Here is a 19,478-nt window from a genome sequence, read left to right as displayed (position 1 = left end):
GGTCCTACAACAAAAACAATGTTTGTCCATAACTAAATGTAGCAGGTATCTTCAGTTTTATATCTCTCCGAATATGATCTGTTTGTTTTTTAACTAAAACACGGAAGCTCTACCCAATCCATTTTCAGATATGATGCAAGATTTGTTAGTGAACGGCATTAGCTTCAGTTCACAGTCCAGACCAGATGGTGGCGGTATTGCACACTTTCAGTTTTTTTGAAAAGCGCCATAAAAACGCACCGCTCTCGCCTATGGACTCTTTGCGCCTACGGCGTTGACGTCACATCTCCAGGAGCCAATGCGGCTCACTTGTTTCCGCTTTCAGTTACCATGACTGGTAGAAAAGACTAAGTCGTATTTCAGATGCAAAAAAACAATACTATTAACATTGTTGTCTTCCTAATATAATGGGCTTTTAAGTTTTCGTTAATTTCCAAGCGATCCTGAATTAAGAAGATGGCTTGTAAATATCTGTCGCTACCAGCTAACGCCGCACAGCAAAGTTTGCAGCCTTCACTTCCCTCCGGATCAGCCTAAAACTACCGGGGATACGGATGGTAAATAAAGGAGCCTCCCTGAGTTATTTCCATGGAATCACTTCTATATTCAGCCTGAAAGAGTTTATGGGAACGAGAGAGCAGACCAGAGCCAGACAGCCGAGCAACTGATCCGCCTGTACATCCTGCTGTAAACACCGTCCTATCTGAGCTCTTCACAAGAAACATGCAAAGGTAATAAAACGAAATAACACGGAGACATGAAGCAACACGGTCATATTTTTCTAAAAGCAGCAACTTTGAACCTGAACAGCTGAACCAGATCTCTGACACCAGAGCTGCGCTACTGTCAAGCTATGAGGCTTGTTGAGCTCCGTCAGGCTTCGGAAGTAAAAAGTCCGAACCGGAACCGAACCCCGTTAGTCTGTGACACTAACGACTTGAAAATAAGGTAAATACATTGTCCGTTAGAATGTTTAGATACTTAAATAGCACATTTTACAAGAACAATGTCCGAGAATATAGCCTACTAGCATAAGCTAAGGTTAATGTTAGCCACAAAGTTCACCTTCGTGTCAGTGAATGTATAACGAGGCGAACATCTTAAAACCTTTCTCCAGCTGACTTGTTGGGGCTTCGGATCGATGTACAAACCTTGGCCAAGCACTGCAACCACCTAATGTAAATGATATTTGTATTGGATCGGAAACAATCGAGCCGCTTTACCCCGAACGCGGAAGCTGAGGTGCAAAGAGTTCATTGTCGCTGACGAGATTTAGGGCGGCCATCTTGGAGCGGTCCACCACTCCACTCAGCGTTATGTGTTTAGCAGCACAATGACGTATCAGCGGATTTAATCGATCATAACACACTTTTTTGTTACTGTAAACCATATTCAAACATCTATCAATGCTACATTTATAAATAATTGTTTTATTCAAGTATGTTTTTAATACATAGTTCATCATATTTAAATATGCTTAGTGGCTATAACAATAGAATAGGAATGGAATATTCTGATATCGATGTATGAAGAGCATATTACAAAGCACACAGCCGTTCATAGTTTATTTAATAAATTATGTAATATCAATATATATATATATATAACTATACAAACACTAATAAATAAAGATTAATAATGACACAAATAAATGATTAATACTGAATAATATATATTGGATACATGTTTATATATATGTATGTATATGCATACATATATATAGATATACGTTTATGTTTTCCAGAGTTCCAGCTTCAGAGATTCAGCAGCTGATTGAGTCCAAATCCAATGTGAGATTCATCCGTGCTGCAGTGAATCCGTCTCTCTTTATAGATTTCTCCCTCTTCTTCCTCACATCGTGTCTTTAGGAAACTTTCAAAACAAAAACGGAAGATTTAGGATGTATCTTACTTTGACAGAGTGAAAGAATATAAATCAGTGATTCTTGAGAATAGGGACAAAACAGGTCCTATGGATAAAGCACCAAATTTGAATAAAATATACACAAAATATATTTTTTTCAAATATCTGACTAAACTAACCTGGGTCATGTGAGCACAACAATGTAGATTTTTCTTTTTTTTGCTGAATATTTTTTTATTTTAAACATTGTAGTCGGTGGATGATGCCTGTAAAAGCCCTTGTCCAGGAGCAGAACTCAATACATTCTTATAGTTTAAAACAATTAAAGAAATACTAAAATTATATATTATGACAATTAAGTATAAGTAGTCATATAAATAATTATAAAAGTATCGATAAATTGAATGAAAAACATTTTTTTAGATATTTTCCAACTCCATTGAAATTTGTCCTTAGTTTTTGTCAACACCGTCAGAAATGAAAAGAATGTAAAAAAATCAGGCATTATTGGGGGGCACCAGAACTTCTGAGGACCCCATGACGTTGTCTTTTCTCTTCCTTTGCTAGGAGGCTAGTTAGCTCCGGTTAGCTTAAGTTATTCTTTAGTTTTTCCTTCTGTTTTATTCCTAAGTTGCTCGTCACAACCATGATGTGTCAACTCCATAACTGACAATTTACAAAACTTTGATGAAATGTTGTGAAATAAAAGCTTAATTTTGGTATAATGTGAAGATTTCATGGACCTGACGAGCTACAATATGGCCTCCTTCAGAGTAACATCGTATAAATTGAGGTAGTTTGGCTTTTTGTCAAATCCGTCAGATGTCAACTCCAGAGTTTTTGTGATTCTTTCAGTGAAATTGTTATCAAATCTCACTTAATTGTGCAATTAATTCATTTTAATGTATTTTACATAAATTGCATTACATGTATCAAGTTTTTCATTTTACTCACTAGTTTGTCACCACCTTCAGTTCTGTGTCAACTCCGTCAGATGGCCTTTTTGTTGTTTTTTGTTTTAAATAATATTTATTTTGTTTATTGAGAAGTATTTGTCTGTAAAATGAGTAAAAATATCACTAATGGGATATTTTAAAAATCATTTTATATTTATTTTTGTCAGATGGTGATGACAAAGTTCTGGGTCAGGTCGATTAATTTTTTTTTTTTTTTAAATTGCAACTGGGAGCCTGCACCTTGTCATCTTTACATTTCCTAAACATTATTTGTCATATTTGCATACATAAGGTTGAGAAATAATTTTAAAAAAATATGGGAAAATTAAAACCCATTTTGTCCCTATTTTCAAGAATCACTGAAATAATAGTCTTTACCACCTGTGTAAACTTTGCCGGTGAATGTTATAACACATAATATAAGTTTTATAATATGTGTTATATTGTTTCATTTCTAATATAGGCCCTTGTGTCAGATAATCTAAGTCAATCTTAGAGAATAATTAATTGTTTTAGATTAACAGAATCTCAGTTAGCCTTCATAGCGGGGCTGAACCCGTATTACACCAAGCACTGTAGCTAATATTAGCTGGTATCTCGCCGGTGGACATAAATACAGTAAAGTAATATTCTAATCACAATATATACACAATAATATGTCCATCTTACTTGTGAAATGTTGTCTGTGGAGCCCTCACATCAATAATCCATCGACCAGAACAACAATATCCCTCAGTGCTGAGGCATCTTCTGCTGTTTTGATTGAGCAAAGTAGGAGGGTATACCGCTCCAAGATGGCCGCCGTATTTCCTGCACCGGAGCGGCCAATGCGGGGTCTACTCTTATATTATGTCTATGCCAGAGAAGATAACAGACGCTGTTCAAATTCGCCATTTTTGCTCACAGAAAATTACAGAAAAAGAGAGGGCCTTGATAACATATAACAGGTGGAACCACTAGGTGTCGCTCCCTCCACACCCTGAGCTCCCATAAAAGGGAAGTTGGCAGGCTGGTGGCCAACTGTCAATTTCCTGTGTTTGACCAGGTGTGTGTTTGCCCACGCGTTCCTCTGTTTGTTTGTGGTAAGGATGAAAACTCTTAATTTGATAATTTTTTAAGTCAGTGTTGACGTGGTGTTTTTATATAGGGCCACACTATTATTGATGATCCGGCGGTAGCATCACCTTGGCGTGTGGCTCTTCGACGCTGCAGGTAGGCTTTGATATTTTTTAAACTGGATTGAATTGTATGTTTTTGTTTTTTATATTGTTTTTATTTGATAGGGCTGTGCCAGATCTGTTAAATTGACCTTAGACTTGGTATGGTAAATCAGAGAGGGCTGGTTTGTGCGATACAGGTATGTAGTGTTCTTAATGTTTTTTTAGATTGATTTAACATTTGGTCATTTTTGTTTTTTGCAGTTGTGTCGCTGCGCCTTGCTGTTCCGTTAGTCTGATTTTCTGTTTTTCTTTTTCATTTATTTTGTTTTTTATTGTTTTTTTGGGGTCACTCCCTGCAAATACACACCCTCTTATTTTGTAATAATATTGTTCATTTCATTGTGGCGACGCTAGATGGAACTCAGATTTTGTGGAACTTTAGTTTTAATAGATCGCTCAACGCCAGCCTGGGAATTTCACCCAGAGAATATTACCTTTTATTTAAGGCGCACAGGTTCGATTATGCGAAGGATTGAAACATCTGAGACAGTTTAAAGTTTACAAAAACCATTTATTAAATTCTTTTTTTAAAATGTTCTTTTTAAAACCAGTTTAAGAAAGAAAAACAAAGAAAGAAGAGCTGCAGTAGCACGCAGAAGAGGAAGACACCGTCACCATACCAACACCGGACCTCAGCAACTGCAAACAAACAAAAACAGTTAAGAAATATAACAACCTTAAACCTAATAAAAGAAAACAATATCAGCCCAACTAAATAAACAAAAAGGGCTGTAAACAAAATAAGTAACGAAATGGAAACTAACAATAGACAATACAAGTTAAAGCATCAGGACCAGGCGTGGCCCTCTTGCCACGCCACAGCAGGAGGTGGAATGGGCGCCGATGCCACACCCCAAACACGCTTCAATGAAGGCGGATGCTGCTGCAGTCCAACTTTAACCCTCCCCTTATGTTAAAATAACCCATCAGATAGCGTTCCCCCACTTTATAACGGGGGAACGGTGTCTGATGGGTGAAATGGGGTCATCGCATACCAGAGTAAACCAGCTAGCAGCAGCTTTAGCCACTGTTAGGAAACATAAACACCGCCGCCTGTCAGTGCTGTAATGTTAAATGTTTCACTAAAATCACTGACATCTTCCAACACTGTTGTTTAGAAAATCATTTTAAATATTGACTTAAGCACTGTCTGCCAAATAATTTACATATTCTGATGTGATTCATAATTTCTCATATTGTTTTGTCCATCTTTCTCAGCAGTAGCCGACCTAACAACCTACCATATCTGGGATGGTCCTGTTCCTCTGTCCATGGCAGGTTCAGTCAATCAGCTGTGGGACATCTGCTGCCTAGTCAAAGTATCATGGGCCTCTTGATTTAAAAGGAGACAAACCAGTACAGAGCCTCCCTGCTCCTGCAAGTCACACTTCTTGGATGAACACTCAATACTGCAGCTGTTAGAAATGAAATCTTTGTGTATCTATCCTTTAATTAATATCTATATGTATCTATTAATAAATTGATGTTGTGTACAGTTCTGTAAAAACTATTGTAAATAGCTTCTTTTGAGTAATCTACATATGTGTAACTTTTAGATTTAAATTGTTTCTTTTGTAAATTTTACACATCTGGCAATGAAGTATGTGGAGGAGAGGAAATGCTAAAATTAAAGCTGCTATTGTGGAACAAAGACAAGGTTTGTGGCTGTTTCTTTAAAACATCTATTTAATAATTATATTAAATACGGTTACTACATTACACAAACATAATTATCACCGTGAATAATTTAAGTCATTGATAGAGAAAATGTATTTACAAAAGGTATATCAATTTTATTTCAACAGTATGTACTCAGGGTTTACAACTTAAGAAGACATCCATGTAGGGTCCTTGGCGGGTGGCAGTCTGCAGTGAACTGGTAGATGACGGAGGCAATGGTTTACTGTAGTGAGCAGTTTGAAGCAGAAGTCCCACCATGTGATCCACAGGGTTTTCCCACCTGAGCACAAACTTCATGCACTTCGTTTCCACAGGCACCACAGCAGAATCAAGTATAACCTGTTAAAAGGGATATAAAGTTATTCCTATGTTATCAATTTTCTACTGCCAAGTCTGCAGGAAAACAAAGTAAAAGAACCTTCTAATCATAACCTTTGATAAATATGCATTGGACAAATGTGAAGTTAATGAGCTAATATATATATATATATATATATAATAAAAAAGAATTCCCTTCTCACCCTCCGCGGGTGGTCTCCCTCTTTCATCCTCTGAGCTCGGGTCCTCTACCAGAGGCCTGGGAGCTTCAGGTTCTCCTCCAGTATCTTGGCTGTACCTAGAACTGCACATTTCTGGACTGAGATGTCTGATGTTGTTCCTGGGATCTGTTTGTAGTCACTTGGTATTGCTACATCCACCACAACGGCTTTCTTCTGTTCTTTATCCACCACCACAATGTCCGGTTGGTTCGACATTACCATCTTGTCTGTCTGGATCTGGAAGTCCCAGAAGTCCCAGTGACTACAACATCAGGAAAAAGGAGAAACTGGAGAAATACCAGGGCCTCAGAGAGGAACTGGAGAAGGCCTGGAAGGTGAAGACCACAGTGGTGCCTGTGGTCATCGGGGCCCTCGGGGCAGTCACCCCCAAACTGGAGCAGTGGCTCAAACAGATCCCAGGAACAAGTTTTCCAAATCTAAAATATGAAACTAAAAACAAACTGCAAGTCTGGTGACTTTTGTTGTTAGTGAAGCTACAGGTAGTAAAAACTACTCCTAAAAGTAACTATGGTACTTTCCAAAACTTACTAGTTACCATCTCACTCTGGTTCTGACTGGGTTCTAGGTTGTAATGGATCCGGGTTCTGATAATCAGCGGTATTTATACCTGTTAATAAGGACAGCACAATCTATGTCTACATTTAAATGTTAATCTGATGAAGTACTGATGGGTGCAGCATTTGGCTTCTCTGATTTTTTTATTTCTGATTTTATTATTGAACTTCAACACTAAAGAGTGAAGAAATAACACTTTATTGTTATAAACTGAGATAATCAAACCATGCAGGCCTTGTTCAATGAGTGTTTCTATTGCAATAAAATAATCGGACCAATCATCCCTGCTTTTATCCAGATTCAGATCCTGAGTTAGTCCACTTTTATTGTGAAAATCCTGAACCGGAAACGGCACCGTAATCCTGCAGTTAACACCCAGACCAAGCCAAAGTGAAGTGCTCGACTGCTGCCAACCCGGAACTTTTTGACCCGTTAGTTATCCCAGAAGACGGGGGTTCTGGTGCTTCCCGTCGGTTCCGTGTTGGTTCGGTAGGCAGGTCCAGCTTTTCGGACCCGTCTGGTTCCGCCCGGAGGAGAAGCCAAGAAGCGGCTCCGATGGTCTCCGAGTGACCGCGGCGGTTCCCGTAGGACAGCAGAAGTTTTCAGAGCAGGTAAGAGGAGCCGAACCGAGCCGCCAGAACCCGGTTCTGCTCTCTACTAGGTGGACAATAAAGTTCTGGACAGAAACATGGAGGATGGCAGGGAGGTGAAAGGTCACAGTCTGGTAACTTTCAGCTGAGTTTGGTTCTTCCAGCTCCTGTCTGAGTGAAGTGCTCTGGTTAGGCTGTGTGTGTGTGTGTGTGTGTGTGTGTGTGTGTGTGTGTGTGTGTGTGTGTGTGTGTGTGTGTGTGTGTGTGTGTGTGTCAGGTTAGGAATGTCAGGCAGCTCCAACCCTCCTCCTCTGGAGCGGTGGAAGGGTTGGGGGGGTTCTTCGTCCTACTGAACCGGCCCAGATTCTGCTGAGGTTCTGGGTTTAATGAAGCAGAACCTCCCTGTTTAAACTGAGATCAGGTTTAGTTCCAGTCAGTCCAGTTCATCCCCGTTCATTGGTGTGGTTAGCTTCTCCTCAGCAAGCATGTGGCGACAGTGGAAAGGAACACCTTGAAACCCATCAGAACCAGAACCTGGATCAGATGTCATAGAGGAGACCCGGGGAACCTGACGTCTGATCACGTTCTGACTGAAACGTGATTAATGTCAAGAAACGACTCGATGTTTACAAAAATCTGCTGGTGGGATACTTTGAACATCCAGGGGCGACCGGGGGCGTGGCTACACGGGGGGGCGTGGCTACACGGGGGGCGTGGCTACACGGAGCAGTGGCTACACGGGGCCGTGGCTACACGGGGGGCGTGGCTACACGGAGCAGTGGCTACACGGGGCCGTGGCTATGCCCCTAAAGAAGACTAAGGCCTCCTTTAATAAATAAAGGTCAAACATCAGTTTTCTTCTTCAATCAAGATATGAACATAAAACCCAACAAATTATTACATAAACAAATAATAAATATATCATACATATCAAATGTTCTAGAGTTCACTCTGATTTGACCCAAAACATGATTGATCTGAACCAGAAACGTCCTAATATTTCTAATATTTTGGTGCCAGAAAGACCCAAGATCCTTCCTACAGTCGGTGGGCCGAGTTCAGAATGATCTGGTTAATGATCTGCATGGTGGAAGTTGAGCTTCTGTTTGGACTCTGACTCCAGCAGGGGGCGGAGCTTCAGCTGCTGCTCTGCTGCAGGTTTCAGCAACATGGAGGACAAGCCTGGACCGGCGGCGGCACGTCGAGAAACACACAGCTGGTCCTGGCTCTGGCTCTGGCTCTGGTTCTGGCTCTGGCTCTGGTTCTGGTCCTGGCTCTGGTTCTGGTCCTGGCTCTGGCTCTGGCTCTGGTTCTGGCTCTGGCTCTGGCTCTGGTTCTGGCTCTGGTTCTGGTCCTGGCTCTGGCTCTGGCTCTGGCTCTGGCTCTGGCTCTGGTTCTGGCTCTGGCTCTGGTTCTGGTCCTGGCTCTGGTTCTGGTCCTGGCTCTGGCTCTGGCTCTGGTTCTGGTCCTGGTTCTGGTTCTGGTCCTGGTTCTGGCTCTGGTTCTGGTCCTGGGTCCAGTCAATCCATCCCCGACTGTAGAATGAGCCAGAAATGATCTTCACAACAACAGCAAGCTCACACACACGGAGCGGTCCAGTTGGTTCAGTCTGAGTCTGAGCAGACCCAGCGATGATGGACCGGGTCGGGTCCACAGACACCCAGCCGGAGCTCCTCCCTCCTGCAGCCGGGTCAGAACCAGAACTTTTGAGAGCGAGTGAGAGAGAGACCGTGTGTGTGTGTGTGTGTGTGTGTGTGTGTGTGTGTGTGTGTGTGTGTGTGTGTGTGTGTGTGTGTGTGTGTGTGTTAGGTTTTCTCAGTTTTACTCACAGAACCAGAAATAGAGAAAAACAGGAACTGGTTCTGATGGGTTCATTCTGAAAGTGATAGCTGCCTCTGCTGAGGCTCTACCGGGTCGGTTCTGACTGCTGAGTCGGTCCCAATAGAACCAGCAGAACCAGTGGCTGACTTTGTGGGTTGGATCAGTACACAGCGGGTCCAGTTAGTTCCTGTGTGGTTCACAGTCACAGAAGGTTCTGGTTCTGCCCGACCTCCCAGAGTGAAGTGTGTGTGTGTGTGTGTGTGTTCCTGTAATTGCTAACTTACCAGGACCACTTTCACAACATTTACCAACAGAGTGAGGACATTTCCTGGTCCTCACTTCTTTTCCAGTTCTACTGGTTTGATTTAGAAAATGGGTGAGTTAAGTTCTACAGTCATGGCCAAAAGCTGAGAATGACACAAATATTATATTTTCACATGATCTGCTGCCCTCTGGTTTTCATGTGTCAGATGTTTTCATCACATACAGAAATACAACTGCAATCATATTATGAGTAACAAAAGCTTTTATTGACAGAATGAGTTAATGCAGCAAGTCAGTATTTGCAGTGTTGACCCCTCGTCTTCAGGACCTCTGCAGTTCTCCCTGCCATGCTCTCAATCAACTTCTGGACCAAATCCTGACTGACAGCAGTCCATTCTTGCACAATCAATGCTGCATTTTGTCAGAATTCCCAGGTTTTTGTTTGTCCACCCGTCTCTTGATGATTGACCACAAGTTTTCAATGGGATTAAGATCTGGGGAGTTTCCAGGCCATGGACCCAAATCTATGTTTTGTTCCCTGAGCCAGTTAGTTATCACCTTTGCTTTATGGCAAGGTGCTCCATCGTGCTGGAAAAGGCATTGCTCATCACCAAACTGCTCTTGGACGGTTGGGAGAAGTTGCTCTCGGAGGACATTCTGGTACTTTATTCATGGCTGTGTTTTTAGGCCAGACTGAGAGAGAGCCGACTCCCTTGGCTGAGAAGCAACACATGAATGGTTTCAGGATGCTTTACAGTTGGCATGAGACAAGACCGGTGGCAGCGCTCACCTCGTCTTCTCCGAACAAGCTGGTTTCCAGATGTCCCAAACAATCAGAAAGGGGATTCATCAGAGAAAATGACTTTACCCCAGTCCTCAGCAGTCCACTCCCTGTACCTTTTGCAGACTATCAGTCTGTCCCTGATGTTTTTCCTGGAGAGAAGTGGCTTCTTTGCTGCCCTCCTTGAGACCAGGCCTTGCTCCAAGAGTCTCCACCTCACAGTGCGTCCAGATGCACTCACACCTGCCTGCTGCCATTCCTGAGCAAGCTCTGCACTGGTGGTAGCCCGATCCCGCAGCTGGAACACTTTTAAGAGACGCTCCTGGCGCTTGCTGGTCTTTCTTGGCGCCCTGGAGCCTTTTTGGCAACAATGGAGCCTCTCTCCTGGAAGTTCTTGATGGTGCGATAGATTGTTGACTGAGGTGAATCTTTCTAGCTGCTCTTCCCTGTTGGGCCATTTTTGTGCAGTGCAATGATGGCTGCACGTGTTTCTTCAGAGATAACCACGGTTCACAGAAGGGAAACAATGATGCCAAGCACCAGCCTCTTTTAAAGTGTCCAGTGGTGTCATTCTTACTTAATCATTGATCTCCAGCTCTGTCCTCATCAACACCCACACCTGTGTTAATGGAGCAATCACTGAAACGATGTTAGCTGGTCCTTTTAAGGCAGGGCTGCAATGAAGCTGAAATGTGTTTTGGGGATAAAGTTCATTTTCTAGGCAAATATTGACTTTGCAGTTAATTGCTGTTAAGCTGATCACTCTTTATAACATTCTGGAGTTTATGCAGATTGGCATTATAAAAACTGAAGCAGTAGACTTTGTAAATGTTAACATTTGAATCATTCTCAAAAGTTTTGGCCATGACTGTAGTTCTGGTTAGGACTGGACTGGTTCTGGTTCTTGTTGGGGAAAATTGTCTGGGTTAGGCATCCAGTTACTAAAATGAATGGAAGTCGATATAAAGTCCAGAAGTCCATCAATCTAATATCAATAGGGCTGCACCGATTGCAGTTTTCTAGCCGATCGTCGATCTTAAAAAAAACGCCTGACCTGCCCTTTCTGATTTTGGCTGATACCAATTTTTTTTGTCTGAAATGTCGCTAAATTTAGCAAAAAAGTCGCTGAGTTGGCAACAGTAGGGTTACTATGGTTACTGCAAACATGCAGACATGACCTGGTGGGCGGGGCTGAAATGGTTTTAATTGCACTGATTGAACAGATTAAAGTTGTTCTTCCATGTTTGACCAAATCTGTGAAACTGTAGGAGTATTTAATACATTAATAATTCTGTACATTTATGTCTGCATTTAAAAAAGAAACGTTTAAGTCATTACAGCTGTTTTGATTGATATCAATACTAATCGTCAGATATCGGAAGTGAAAGCAGTGGATTGGTGCATCGCTAACAGAATCCTCACTTTGGTTAGAAGTAGAGGTGCACCAGTTGCAGTTTTCTGGCCGATGCCAATTTTTCTTGTCTGAGATGTTGCTCAACATAGCAAGTAAGTTGTTGAGTTGGCAACAGTGTAGTCACTGTTGTTGATTGTAAACGTGCAGACATAACTTGGAGCGTCAGTCAAACCTTTCTCACCGGAGACCAAACAGGACAGTGGTTGATTCTTAGGCATTTGGCAAGCTAGATAGGACCAGTGGATAAGATCGGCTTCACATGTAGAAATCGGTCGATCTCCCAAAATTAAGGAGATCGGCACCAATAAATCAGTGCACCCTTAGTTAGAAGTCCAAGCCAGAAATGGTCTTCACAACAACAGCAAGCTCTCACACACAGAGGTCCGGTTGGTTCAGTCTGAGCAGACCCAGCGATGATGGACCGGGTCGGGTCCACACACACACAGCCAGCTGGAACTCCTCCGGCTGGCTGTGTGTGTGCGTTGGCCTGTGCCGTCTCATCTCATCATGTCCGTCTCCGTTTCTCCTCCAGGTTGCGAGGCGTGCAGAGCGTAGCGGCCATCATGCCGCAGCAGAAGGACATTGTGAGGATCGCCATCCAGATGCCCGGGGCGTTACCGCAGCTCATCCAACTGGACCAGGTAGCCTCCGTCCGCCATGTTGGCGTCTCACCGACCCCAGTCGGGTTCACAGGGTGTGAATACTTTCTGCCGTAGAGTTTGACCAGCAGGTCAGAGTCTGCCATCTCCTGATTGGCTGCTAGACCTGGACTCACTTCCGGACCTCTAGGCCTCATGATGTCATCAGTCTTCCTGATGACATCATCAGGAAGACTGATGATGACTGATGAACCCCAGTTTGGTTCTGCTGTGTTGGACCAGACGACACGTCAAGAACCTGCAGGACAGGTGGAGAACCGCCAGTCCAGATGAGGTCTGATTCATCTCTAATCCAGAATAATCTGGATGGGCTGGACAGCAGCTCAGTCTGGGTTTGTTTGCATCCGAGCCAGTTCCGAGTAGAACGGGTCGGGCCGTGTGAGGTCCTCCTCTGGTGGCAGTGACGTTTTACATGCTGAAGGTTCTGACTGGTTCTGTTGTGCTTGCAGAAAAAGCCTCTGTCTGCGGTCATCAAGGAGGTCTGTGACGGGTAAGTTCTGTTCTGCTTGGTTCTAACCTCTTTGACTTTGAATAATAATAATAAAAATCCAGATATTCTAAAGCAGATGTCACCCGACTGAAATCTGCATCTAGTTTTTACCTGGAAAACGTTGAATCAACGTGAGACACAGACAGACGGTTCAGATTGACTAAACTCTGACTTCAGCTGCATGTGCAGTAATCTGGATTATGAATATAAATCTGGATTACTTCATGGAAGTCAGTGATGATGGTTTACAGTTTTGGGGCACCAGAGCGTCAGAGCTGGAACCTTGAGCTCATTGGTTAATGATGTAGCAGATGGAACTGGCCAGATGCTTGATCAAGTTTTGTTATTGTTATTGCACATAATAAACAAACAAACTGCTTCGTAAATAATAATAAATTCCATCTGCAGGTATGCTACGGAAGCATTTAACTGCCAAAACCAGAAAATAAAATCAGAAGCGGTAACGAGAAAGTTTCCTCATTATAACGAGTTTTATATCTCGTTAAAACTTCTGTTTGCACAGAAGTGCTAACAAGAAAAAAACGTTGTTTATAAAGCAAAAAATGCTTTAATATGCAGGGTTTCCCCAGTGTAATATAAGCCTGGTGGCCCGCCATGCTTTACTAGCTGCGTTGGCTCTGGTTGAGCAGCTCTACGTGAACCGCAGGAATAACTTGTCGTCTTTCTTTCAGCGGGTTGAGGGAGCGGTGAGAATGATTTATATCTGTGATTATGCAGCGTTTCCATCTCAACTCGCTGCCCAGCGTGTGGCGCTGTCTGCCCTGTAAAGTTCATGTCTGTGTCCCGGTTGGTCGGAGCGTTAGCGGCTAACGAACCAGTGCTAACCTCATCATGCAGGTCCAGCCCGGTGAGGAGCTTTAGCCTCGCCTCGATGTCACACTTTACGCTGGTTTTATATTATTTTAGTTTTATTTTTAGCATTTTTCCGGTTAAGCGATGTACCAACCCAGATTAACTCGTCCTGCAGGGCCGGTCCAAGGCTGATGAGGCCTGGAGCAGAATCTGACTGAGGGGCCCCATCAGCAGCTCTAACTGTGTTGGATTTAATCTGGGAGAGGAGGAGTTTAACTGGCCAACATAAAAACAATCAGTTATCATCCAGTTTACTTTTGTGTTTGTGGGCAAACAGCTCAAACTCAAAGATTAAACTCACAGCATCAGATTGTTGCTATGGTAACAAAAAACAATCTAACTATGAATATTGTTGTTTGAACTTTTACAAAGTAAATTTGCCAGCTCCTTTAAATCTTACATTTAAGTGTTAATTAAAAGTCTTTTCATTTATGCTGAAACCATTAAATCAAATTCAGCAGCATTGATCATCTCAATAAATAAATGTTACATTTATGTATCTGTGTTAAAATATCAGCATTTATGGCCCCTGAAGCCCTGGGGGCCCGATGGAGCTGCTGAGTTAATTTGGATTAAACAGAAGTGCAAATAATTGATATTCATTTTAATTGTATTTTTTTTTTTTTTTTTTACGACTAGTTCTGGGTTTAAATATTTCTCTGGCCATGTTTTCCTCTAACATGTAATTACCCAGTAATATTTTTACATTTCCTGTCAACTTAGCATCTTTTAATACAGAAACATGGCGGACGGCCCGCTGGGCTGAGCAGGGTCTCTGGGGGAAATTTGTCATAACGTAAAAGTTTCAGGTTAATGATTTGTCTAGTTTTAATCCGTCTTTTCTTGCTCCAACACGTTGCAGCATAACTTAATAACAGGAACAGTTCTCATTAAAATGAGAACTTGTTTTTTGCTGTTGTGAGATGTAGAACTGTTCTTGTCTTAATGGTTCCTGGTATCTGAGCGTTGGTAGATGAAGGCGCTGACATTGTGTTCGTCCTCAGCTGGAACCTTCCGGGTCCCGAGAACTACGCCCTGCAGTACGATGGAGTCCAGATGTACATCACCGAGTCGGTCAGTCTCACCGCAGCGCCAACATGGCCGCCGCCTCTGACTGACAAAGGTCTACTCCTCCTCATCATCATCAGACCAGCTGACTCCAACAGCATGAGATGATGATGATGATGCTACAGCTGGAGGAACAAGCGGGTTTCTGCTGGCAGATGTTCCTGGTTCTGGACTGAATCTGTGGATCCGACCAGAAGTTTCTGTTCTGGAGCTGCTGGAACATCTGCAGTGAAGAAACTTCCTGACTGAGACTTTAGCTTTTATTTCATTCTAAAAATTATTTTAGTTGCGGCGCACCGTGCCGCATGGCTCCGGTTAAACGCTGTGCTCTGTGCTTCCAGAACCGCCTGGACATCAAGAACGGCTGCATCCTGCGTCTGACCAAAGCCCCGGTGAGTCTGCCGCCACGTGGGTCACCTGACTCCGACCTTCTGAACTAATTCTGGAGAATCTGACCAGTAATCTGGAAAGGTGATCAGTGATCTGAAGAACCAGATAGGTTCCGTCACCACTGGTCCTGTTCTGGTGGATCTGATGGTTCTGGTGGTCCCGGTTGGGTTCTCCTCAGTCTCAGAAGTCAGCAAACAGTTTGGGTCAGGAAAAGGTCGGATTTTCTAATCGGTTTAATCCAGTCCAGAGTCCGACCCAGATTCCCCAAGAAGAGTGACGGATTAGGAGGCCCGGCATTCAGAACCTCCTGTGAACAGATCGGATCAGAACCGTAGCTGCATAGCAATAGAACCAGAACCTGGTGATCCAGGTGTGGAGGCGCACATGGCTGGAGCTCCTCCCACACGCTGACCTCCATCCTGGTGTCCTGTGTTTGACCTCAGGGTCGCTGTGCCGACGACCTTCACAAGGGCATCCAGAGCTCGGACGGCGGCGTGCGCTGCGACTCGCTGAAGGAGCTGGCGAGCGTCTCGCGGGACGTGACCTTCGCTCAGGAGTTCATCAACCTGGATGGACACAACCTGCTGGTCAAGATAGTGGAGGACTCCAGAGAGTGAGTATGAACGTAATCTGACCCTCTGGTCCAGAAAGAGCTCAGAACCAGGATCCTCACCTGGACCAGAACCACTCCAACAGAACACCAACAACAGGTGGTCCAGAAGAATCAGAACCAGGCCAGAGGTCAGGGTTCAAGACAGGAACCACCAGTGATTCAGAGGAAAACAAAACCTACCTCAGACTGACCAAAAGCTTCCTGATGATCCCAAAGACTTCTGGGAAATATTCTGAGGGCTGAAGAGACAGAACTGGACCTGATGGACGGTTCTGAACCCGTTTCATCTGGTTCTGACCATCGATTGTACCTCACTAGACTGAACAGCGCCTGTTAGCTGCTACAGCTAGTCTGTCTTTAACTATAGTTAGCCTGTTAGCCACTACAGTTAGCCTGTTAGCCACTATAGCTAGCCTGTTAGCCACTATAGCTAGTCTGTTAGCCACTATAGTTAGCCTGTTAGCCACTATAGTTAGCCTGTTAGCCACTATAGTTAGCCTGTTAGCCATCATGACCAAAGGTTATGCAGCAGGATGGGATCCAACACACAGCATAATGTTGTGGATGTCCTAGTCAAAGTTGGGACTTTTTCTGACGGGAAACTCAAATTAAATGAGCTCAGAAGGTTAAAGGTCATCCACGGTGACTTTAGAGACTCATGAAGTCCTGATCTCACAGGAAGTGATGTCATCACTAACTGTGTTTGTTGCAGGAGCAACCAGATCATGACTCACACGCTGACCAGCTTCACGGAGCTGATGGATCACGGCATCGTTTCCTGGGAGAATCTGTCGGCCGTCTTCATCAAGAAGGTTCTTAATCCTCCTCCCCTCGTCCTCCTCTTCCTCCTCTTCCTCCTCCTCCTCTTCCTCCTCCCCTCCTCCTCCTCCTCCTCCTCCTCCCCTCCTCCTCCTCCCCCTGACCGTCTCCCCTCCTCCTCCTCCCCTCCTCCTCCCCCTGACCGTCTCCCCTCCTCCTCCTCCTCCCTCGTCCTCCTCTTCCTCCTCTTCCCCTCCCCCTCCTCCTCCTCCTCCCCTCCTCCTCCTCCTCCCCCTGACCGTCTCTCCTCCCTCTCCTCCTCCTCCTCTCCTCCTCCTCCTCCCCCTGACCGTCTCTCCTCCCCCTCCTCCTCCTCCTCTTCCTTCTCCTCCTCCTCCTCCCCCTGACCGTCTCTCCTCCTCCTCCCCTCCTCCTCCTCCTCCTCCCCCTGACCGTCTCTCCTCCTCCCCTCCTCCTCCTCCTCCTCCCCCTGACCGTCTCTCCTCCCCCTCCTCCTCCTCCTCTTCCTCCTCCTCCTCCTCCCCTTCCTCCTCCTCCTCCTGACCGTCTCTCCTCTTCCTCCTCCTCCTCCTCCCCCTGACCGTCTCTCCTCTTCCCCTCCCCCTCCTCCTCCCCTCCTCCTCCTCCCTCTGACCGTCTCTCCTCCCGTCAGATTGCCGGTTTCGTCAACTCCTCGTCCACAGACGTGTCCATGCAGCAGGTGTCCCTGGACATCCTGGAGAACATGGTTCTGAGCAGCCGCCAGCTGTTCCTGCAGGTCAAGCAGGAGGTCACCATGGAGAGGCTGGTCGCCCACCTGCAGGTGTAAGTGGAACCGGGCCGGTTCTGACCCGGCAGGAAGTCCTGCCCCTGACTCTCTCTCTCTCTGGTGCTTCAGGGCGAACCAGCAGATCCAGACCAAAGCCATGGCTCTGCTCATGGCCTTACTGCAGGCGGCTGAGGACGCAGACAGACAGGTACCGGTACCGCTCCACTCTCATCCGGGTCACACATCCACACCGGTACAAATGACGTTCATGTAAACATTAACGATACATTTGGATGATTTAATATGAAGAAGTTTCTCCCTCCACTCAACTTTCCTTTAATATGCTGGGTGAGAACAGAACATTTCTCTATGGGAAACACGGGGATCTGATTTTCAGGTTTTTTATTGAATTCCTGAAGTAAAAAAACTTTTATTGTTGAAATGAAAAGTGTTGATGGGCTTCCTGGGTCTGATCCGTTTGACGCTGCAGTAAACGTTGCTGATTGGCTGGATGGTTTCCCTCCAGGCTGACTCAGGTTTTCTGCTGAGGAACGGAGCGGTTTGGACCCGGTCGGCCCATCTCTGCCGGCCTTCTGTCCCTTGTTGTCCTCAGACAACAGTTGCTCTTTTCATTCGCTGGTTCTGTCTGTTCAGAGGCTGCTGCCCCCTGCTGGCAGGAGGCATCTCTGCGCCACAGTCACCCGTCTCTTCTTCTTCTGTTCCAGGAAATGTTCACCTTCCTGAACAAGAAGAACGTCCGTCAGTACATCTATAAGGTGAGACGCTCCGCCGTCCCCCGCTCCCTCACATGAGGACTCCAGTGTCCCGTCCTCCAGTGACCTGTCTCTGTTTGTGTCCAGGACATCATCCTGAGCTCCAGTCCGGTCCAGGATGAGATGGCCCACCACCTCTACGTCCTGCAGTCAGTCACACTGAACCACCTGGAGACGCGCATGAGGACACCATTGGACTGCTACTGCCAGGTGGGACACCGCCGTCTGTCCGTATGACTGTCCATAAGTTCATGCTGAACATCTTCATTTTTGTTTTGACAAAAAGACCCAAAATTGGCAGAAAAACTGATTTTATGACCTTTTTCTTGTTTAGAACTGAAGCTTTGTTTTAAAGTGTCCATGCAGAACTTTTCAGAACCGGTTCCACTTCTTGTTTCTGTGGTTTGTGTCTTCAGGAGCAGCGGGATGCGCTGCACGGCCTGCGCCAGGCGGCGTTCGAGACGGACAGCGAGAACAGCCTGAGCCACGAGCGCCGTCGCTCGCTCTGCGCCAAGGAGTTCAAGAAGCTGGGCTTCTCTGTAAGGACCCGCTTCTGCTCTGACTCGGTTCTGATCCGGTTCTGTTATCTCATTACTTCCTGATTGTTCCAGAACAACAGCAACCCGGGTCAGGACCTGGTGCGGACGCCTCCTGGTCTGCTGGCTCTGGACACCATGTTTTACTTTGCGACTCGCTATCCGGACGCCTACAGCAGGGTGAGCGCCTGGCCCGCTGATGATGATGATGATGAAGACGATGATGATGTCATAGCTGTTAATTTGCTGCTTTTGTTGCAGTTCGTCCTGGAGAACAGCAGCAGGGAGGACAAACACGAGTGTCCCTTTGCCCGCAGTAGCATCCAGCTCACACTCATCCTCTGTGAGATCCTGCGCATCGGAGACCCCCGTAAGCTGCAGCGCTCCTATGCAACGCGCAGCAAATTGCTACAAAGGGCTGCGACGCGCTGCAAAGGGCTGCGACGCGCTGCAAAGGGTTGCGACGCGCTGCAAAGGGCTGCGACGCGCTGCAAAGGGCTGCGACGCGCTGCAAAGGGCTGCGACGCGCTGCAAAGGGCTGCGACGCGCTGCAAAGGGCTGCGACGCGCAGCAAAGGTCTGCGACGCGCTGCAAAGGTCTGCGACGCGCTGCAAAGGTCTGCGACGCGCTGCAAAGGGCTGCGACGCGCTGCAAAGGGCTGCGACGCGCTGCAAAGGGCTGCGACGCGCTGCAAAGGGCTGCGACGCGCTGCAAAGGGCTGCGACGCGCTGCAAAGGGCTGCGACGCGCTGCAAAGGGCTGCGACGCGCTGCAAAGGGCTGCGACGCGCAGCAAAGGGCTGCGACGCGCTGCAAAGGGCTGCGACGCGCTGCAAAGGGCTGCGA

At 45.6% G+C, this 19,478-nt stretch overlaps 1 protein-coding gene and 1 long non-coding RNA gene across 2 annotated transcripts in view; both read left to right on the top strand.

Moving 5' to 3' along the window:
• Nucleotides 1-3,346: 3,346 nt before the first annotated feature.
• On the top strand, nt 3,347-5,684 carry LOC148158596 (uncharacterized). Its single transcript, XR_015763134.1, has 5 exons — nt 3,347-3,901; nt 3,967-4,031; nt 4,103-4,176; nt 4,591-4,697; nt 5,261-5,684. It is a non-coding gene; the product is annotated as an uncharacterized LOC148158596 (long non-coding RNA).
• A 1,508-nt stretch (nt 5,685-7,192) lies between these two features.
• The window catches only part of elmo3 (engulfment and cell motility 3), a 19,246-nt gene continuing 6,960 nt past the window's right edge, over nt 7,193-19,478 (top strand). Inside the window, exons 1-14 of the mRNA XM_015012699.2 lie at nt 7,193-7,445; nt 12,237-12,345; nt 12,813-12,853; nt 14,731-14,800; nt 15,136-15,186; nt 15,628-15,797; nt 16,510-16,609; nt 17,230-17,381; nt 17,455-17,533; nt 18,051-18,101; nt 18,186-18,308; nt 18,515-18,637; nt 18,710-18,814; nt 18,896-19,004. Of these exons, the coding sequence (XP_014868185.1) occupies nt 12,268-12,345; nt 12,813-12,853; nt 14,731-14,800; nt 15,136-15,186; nt 15,628-15,797; nt 16,510-16,609; nt 17,230-17,381; nt 17,455-17,533; nt 18,051-18,101; nt 18,186-18,308; nt 18,515-18,637; nt 18,710-18,814; nt 18,896-19,004 (1,252 nt within the window). The 5' untranslated portion in view covers nt 7,193-7,445; nt 12,237-12,267. The remainder of the gene's footprint in view (nt 7,446-12,236; nt 12,346-12,812; nt 12,854-14,730; nt 14,801-15,135; nt 15,187-15,627; nt 15,798-16,509; nt 16,610-17,229; nt 17,382-17,454; nt 17,534-18,050; nt 18,102-18,185; nt 18,309-18,514; nt 18,638-18,709; nt 18,815-18,895; nt 19,005-19,478) is intronic.

The sequence above is a fragment of the Poecilia mexicana genome, unplaced genomic scaffold (genome assembly GCF_051168715.1).
Source record: "Poecilia mexicana isolate PSO_F unplaced genomic scaffold, ASM5116871v1 scaffold_6, whole genome shotgun sequence".
Taxonomy (NCBI): Eukaryota; Metazoa; Chordata; class Actinopteri; order Cyprinodontiformes; family Poeciliidae; genus Poecilia; species Poecilia mexicana.
Note: the sequence above shows the minus strand (reverse complement) of the source record. Positions and strands in the feature narration are given on the sequence as shown.